The sequence below is a fragment of the Sinohyriopsis cumingii genome, chromosome 16 (genome assembly GCF_028554795.1).
Source record: "Sinohyriopsis cumingii isolate HCF-2022 chromosome 16, ASM2855479v2, whole genome shotgun sequence".
Classification (NCBI taxonomy): Eukaryota; Metazoa; Mollusca; class Bivalvia; order Unionida; family Unionidae; genus Sinohyriopsis; species Sinohyriopsis cumingii.
In genome coordinates this window covers 17,990,042-17,996,041 of record NC_142976.1, presented here as the reverse complement: position 1 = coordinate 17,996,041, position 6,000 = coordinate 17,990,042, and the positions used below count along the sequence as shown (strand labels likewise).

Sequence of the window (6,000 nt, the reverse complement as noted above, 5' to 3'; positions counted from 1 at the left end):
TGGCCATTTGATAAAAAGGTTAACATAATTAAATATGTTTTTATACAGAAATACAACTACAGAAGAATATTCATATAAGCAAGCCCAAATGACGTAAATTTATGTCCGTAAATAAGGATTTCGTTATACAGAAGACGAAAATATTAAGTCTCACTTTGCAGGAGAATGAAATAATACTCGATATATACAACTGTTTGCTAATCAGTTCTCTTCATGAGAGAATTTCACTGTATTAAGACTTTTAATAGTTAATGACCCACAAAGGAGCTTTATGCACATGTATCGCTCTAACATTTCAAGATGGACAATAAATATAATTACTGTCATACAAATTTATGAATCACGTGAATATATGTTTGATATTGGAAGGATGAAGCAACCAAATTTGGAAATCCATCAAGGTTTTATTTAACTGTTTATATATATTTAGTATCTCATCACATAGATTACTTATTTCGTTTGCTTTACAATGTAGTCCCTGGTGTTAAATAAAATTGGAAATCCATCAAGGTTTTATTTAATTGTTTAGATATATTTAGTATCTCATCACATATATTACTTATTTCGTTTGCTTTACAATGTAGTCCCTGGTGTTAAATAAATATCATGTTTTTAGTCTACAAGATAAAGCGGCATTTCCGATGAATAGTCTGTTCAATAATATAAATATTTAAATTCTCGAAGTGCTTTATAAACCGTGCTTACTTTGTGAAGCTCTCTGCTATTTGTTTGCCCAATTATATGACATTGGTTAAAGGGAAAGGTAATAGGCCATAAATTCATATCACTTCCCTTATCTACTAATGGCCTGTTACATGTAATTTTCAAAACACAATATACTATTGTTACAACACGCCATGCAGAGAATGTTAAAAACAAAAGACAGGAAAGATATATTTTTATTCATAATAAATGCTGTATGTTAGTATTTATAGAAGGTTTTGCAGTAGTGCATGTATGTCATATGGACATACAATATTTGTTTTTACAATGAGTTGTATATTCGGAAGTGTCATTATAAAATACATATCCAGATGTTTAATTTATCTGGAGTCCGATCTGATTTCACTCAACAAACGTCTTCACCACCATTTGGTGAACTTTCTTTATGCTTACCAATCTGCAGCTGAAAAAGAAACAAAATACACACTGTAATTGTATTTCTAAACAAAGAGACAGAATAACAGAAATCACTATTCTAAAACAAGCCTTCTTAAAACAATCATATTTATACATTTTGTTTACTTTGTGACATTTTAGGTTTTAGGCAAGTAAAACTCTTTAAAACATGCATTCATCTTATGACGCCATATATGCTGTCATCTATGCATTATCGTCAAAATCTTAAAATGTTTCATTCTCGGTCTTAGGTCAGTATTGTACTGAATGTTAAATTCAATGTACATATTTCAAGGCGTCTGTGCATATTTTAGTGGATAAGTGAATGATGGAAAAAAGTGATAAACACCATCAAAAAGGAAAAATTATCAAATAAAAACTCACTATATTTAATGGAAGGATGAAAGCATCTTTTGAAATAATATCCCTAATTCTTGTGACGAAAAAGAAATATCCCAGAATAAAAACAAATAGTACAATCATATCTACTGTGCACCAATTAGGGATTCCCAGCTTCTAACGTTCTCAGCAAGTATATATATATATATATATATATATATATATATATATATATATATATATATATATATATATATATATATATATATATATAATGATCAGTCTCATTTGTGTTATAGTCATTTTGATCCTACTTACAAAACGTTAAAATTTAATTAGCACAGAAATTTAGAAATTAAAAAAACAAGTATAAATTTATTTCGGTTCAAATGAGTTTTAGTGTCAGTTTGAAATCTGGAATATACACTGTGCAAAGATTTATTATCACGTTTGTCACGTTTGTTTCCTGTTATCATCGTGTCTCTGTGCATCTATTGATATTTGGTTTCTATCATCCTCGTTGCTATGTGCAACTATCACTTCCTCAATTCAGCTGCATCGATCCCTACCTATCTCCTGTTTTCATCATGCCTATTTGCGTCTATCAGTACTTGTTTTCTGTCATCATCAATTTTGTTTGCATGCATCACTACATGGTTTCTGTCCTAATCTATTCTATGTGCATTTGTCACTACTTGTTTCTGTCATCATCATTCATGTATTCATCTCTTACGTCTTGTTTACTATGCGCAAGAGACCCCCAATAACACCTTTAATAATATTAGTCATGTACTTATTTTGGATAAGCTATTCATTTCACTACGGCCAGCGTTACAATTACACACATGTGTCACGATACATTAAACCTTCTTGTTACACTTTATTATACCTCTCCACAGCGCTGATTTGGATGTGTGGTAAATCCACAACGGTACGTCTTTTTGATGAGTTAAACTTTTGAACAAAGCCTAACTAAGATTAAGGGAACAATAACGGTGATTAGATTCCCAAGGACAATTTAATTTAGTGTTGACCCTCTACGTTCTGGACATTTCAAACTGAATATTGAATTTAAAAGGAACAACAAGTAGATTATGATAAATTTAGTTATGCCTGTGACACATCATAGGAGCCGGTTATAGTTATATATGTATATTAATGTATAGGCTTTATATGGATCGGTGTCGTATTCATCTTGGACCATTTTACTGCGTACCTTTTTGAATTCATGGCTTACTGTAACCCAAAAGTCCAAAAAATTAATATCGGAAAAATAAATGTGTAAATAAATCAACGATTTTTCTTTTGACGTTAACAGTCTTCAGTTTTTGTATTCAGCATACTAGATCCAGTTCGCAGGAATTGGTTTAATTATGCAATGTGACGAATCTTTCTTCAGAATCACACACTGTTTGCAAAAGTGCATCAGTCTTTTAAACCTGAAAATGCAATGTGTCCGAAAACAAACTTATTGTTATCAGTCATTTGGTATTACCTCTGCATGTGACACTCTTTATACACAAGCTATTGGTTCATACATTTGAATATTTTACATATCAAAGAAGAGGTAGTCCTCTCTCATGTATTTACTCGAACATTGTTTGATACTTACCTATCTCACACATGGCCTTGTATTTATCTTCAGTGAAACCAAAGTTCCGACAAACTGTATCTTCCCAACGCCCATCCGATGTCAGCACGGCACAATGTTCCAATTTTACAAACTCTGCAGCCTTGCTCCCTTCTCCGCTCTTCCAGTTTGTGTAATTAAGAGGTTTTCCTATCAAGGAATGAAACTCGAAATGTAGTCATACTGTATAACACGAATGCATCTCACAACAAGTACAACACACAGTAGTCAAATGTGCATGAGAAGGTCATATAAATATAAAATTGTACCAGAATCACTGAAGTTGAAATATAATCACAGCTACCTGACTCTGGTAATGTGTTATCGTGCTTATTAAGAAGAATCCACGCACAAAGTAGCCTGTATTTCCGGCCAATAATGCCTGGGCAAATAACTTAAATGTAAAACTTAGTCGAAGATGCTGAAATACGAAATCCAAGGAATAGCGACCCACTTTATAAAGATAGTGTTGTACTCACCATGACCTATCTAAATGGCAAACTGAATGACTTTGGAAAATAAATCATGAGAAACTGACATAACGGCAAAACGTAATCGGAGTCGCTGGGATAATGTAGGTCACAGTGGCCAACGTTTGGTACGGTATTATTGCATTCAACAAAAAGTTTCTACGTATCGAGCTGCAGACGTCTGGGGTAAACAGTGCCTGAGAAATTGTACTAAATGCAAACTTTATCGAGGAGACTAGCGGGTAACGTTCCTACCCAAATACAATTGAAATACAAATAAAAAAATGCACGAGAAGCTGGGCTACATGCAAAACCGGAAATACAAGTACTATGTCACCATTACACATTAGTGGTAGGCTTTAACAGAACACGGAAGTACATACAATAAATACAGTGTAAAACTTTCGCATTAAGATTAAATGTGAATTATTAGAGAGGTGCATAACAAAAGCAAGGTCGCAGACAATGTATTGGTAGCAAATAGGTCATTGCTTAGAAGAAGAATGATAAGGACAAGTTTTAAAGATAACTTTGGAGTAAAATAAACTCTGTTTCCCAAAATATTACCTTCAGCATCTTCAAACTTATGTATGCTCTCCATTTTCTCTTTGCACTCATTTTTGTTTACGTTTACACTGAAAACTAATCTGCCGAATAATAGCATTTTTACATGCATCTTGGACAAAGTTTTGGCTTTTTGTTGGATTCGGTCAACTGGTTTTACGTGTGGATCATATATAAGTAAGTGCCATAAAATGTCAGTCTTATGCAAACCTAGTAAGTAGCAGGTTTGGGATTAGTAATAGTAGTAGTAGGAATTATTGGCACGTCAACACGGTACTAGCTATATGGTGCTGATTAAAAGTAAAGCTCTAAGGATTTAAACATAAAGAATGGAACAAATTTGGGAAAACAAAATTTTCCAAATAAACATCAGCATGAGGTACCAAAATTAAAGTCAACATGTAAAGATCTTCAAATTGTGTGAAGTGTAAATTAAAAGCTTAACCATTTCCAATCCTTCAAACATGGGTTAAACCTTTTTATATAAACAGCTAGATATGGTGTCACGTGGTGTTGAAAAGATAGATCCAAGATTGTCTTCATTGTTTAAATTGTCGCAGTACACGAACGTATAACCAGTCTAAAGGCTCTGATTTCGCTGCATTTACTCTGAAACACGAGAGGAATTTGCTGGCGACTTGCATAGTGATAAAATATTGCTTTGAGAGGTTTCGATAAAGAAATATCTGCTTTGGGAATACATACTTTAGCAATGTATGCAATATTGATTTTTGGCGCTTCTAGCTGAATATGAATTCGCATGCGAAAAGGTGAAATTAAATTCGCATTCTGGGTACACAAGGTTTAGTGTTAGGGCCTAAAAACTATATAATATGTGGTATTAGACGGATTAGGGCACAGTTTAGTACCATATAAAAGGATCAGTTTGAACGTGATGATTCATTTGTCTCAAACGCAGAGGTTTTCTGGAGTGGAAGTTCCAAATACTCCCCGACAAGTTTAGGTCTCTATGTATCAGATTAAGTATGTGCAGGTAAGATTTACAAGCCGATCCGCACACAATCGACCCATAATCAAGTTTAAATTTTACTAAAATCCTACACAGACGAAGTAAGACATTTTAGCTTGCCCCTCAATCCGTGTTTGACACAACTCGTATTAAATCTAGGGCTTCTTGACATTGATACATAAGGTATCTAATTTGCAGGCGACAAGTAAGCTTACGGTAAGAAATAAGCTTTACATATTTGATCTCCGGCAGAAAAGACGATTGAGAAACGTAAATAGCGAGATTGGGTTCGTCATGAGTTATATTTGATCTGAAGATGTGCAAACATTGTTTGATTTAGAAATCTTCAGCGCGTTTTTTTTTTATGACCGTTTAATTATTTATATTTAACAATATATGTAGGTCAGCTGCTTTGGATTTATAATGTTTACTCTATACCATCTCACACGGTATTCGAAGATCCAGCTTCTGTGTTAAGACAGAGATGAAAATTGAACAAGGCATATTGAGAAACATTTCAGTCCCTCTTCGAATCGAATTTGACAGCTGATCCTTTTGACGGATTAGTGGACCCAATACCTCTCTTTACCGGGTGCTTCTTGGGAGACAATATCAAATTATTCGGCCTTTTATTAACGTTTCAACAAACTATGGTCTGCTGATGCATGCAAAAACACCATTGGGGAACCGAAAAATGTCATTAAACATTTCAATGCTAATCCAGCAAATGAACATTTGAATAAATACCATATATAATGAGTTAAAAGTTCTTCGTACCCTTAGAGAAAGTAAGAGAAAAACGTGAAGGTCGTATGTCTCTCTTACCTGACACATCCCTTAATACATTGGTAAACACCTTAATGTTTTGGAAACTTGATACTTCCCACCGTCTTCAAAACAACCAACAG

At 33.6% G+C, this 6,000-nt stretch overlaps 1 protein-coding gene across 1 annotated transcript in view; it reads right to left on the bottom strand.

The window, feature by feature from the left end:
• Positions 1 to 881: 881 nt before the first annotated feature.
• The window catches only part of LOC149780008 (coagulation factor XIII B chain-like), a 39,060-nt gene continuing 33,941 nt past the window's right edge, over positions 882 to 6,000 (bottom strand). The window contains exons 14-15 of the mRNA XM_089936731.1: positions 3,071 to 3,238; positions 882 to 1,126 (exon numbers count right to left, since the gene is read on the bottom strand). Of these exons, the coding sequence (XP_089792857.1) occupies positions 1,113 to 1,126; positions 3,071 to 3,238 (182 nt within the window). The 3' untranslated portion in view covers positions 882 to 1,112. The remainder of the gene's footprint in view (positions 1,127 to 3,070; positions 3,239 to 6,000) is intronic.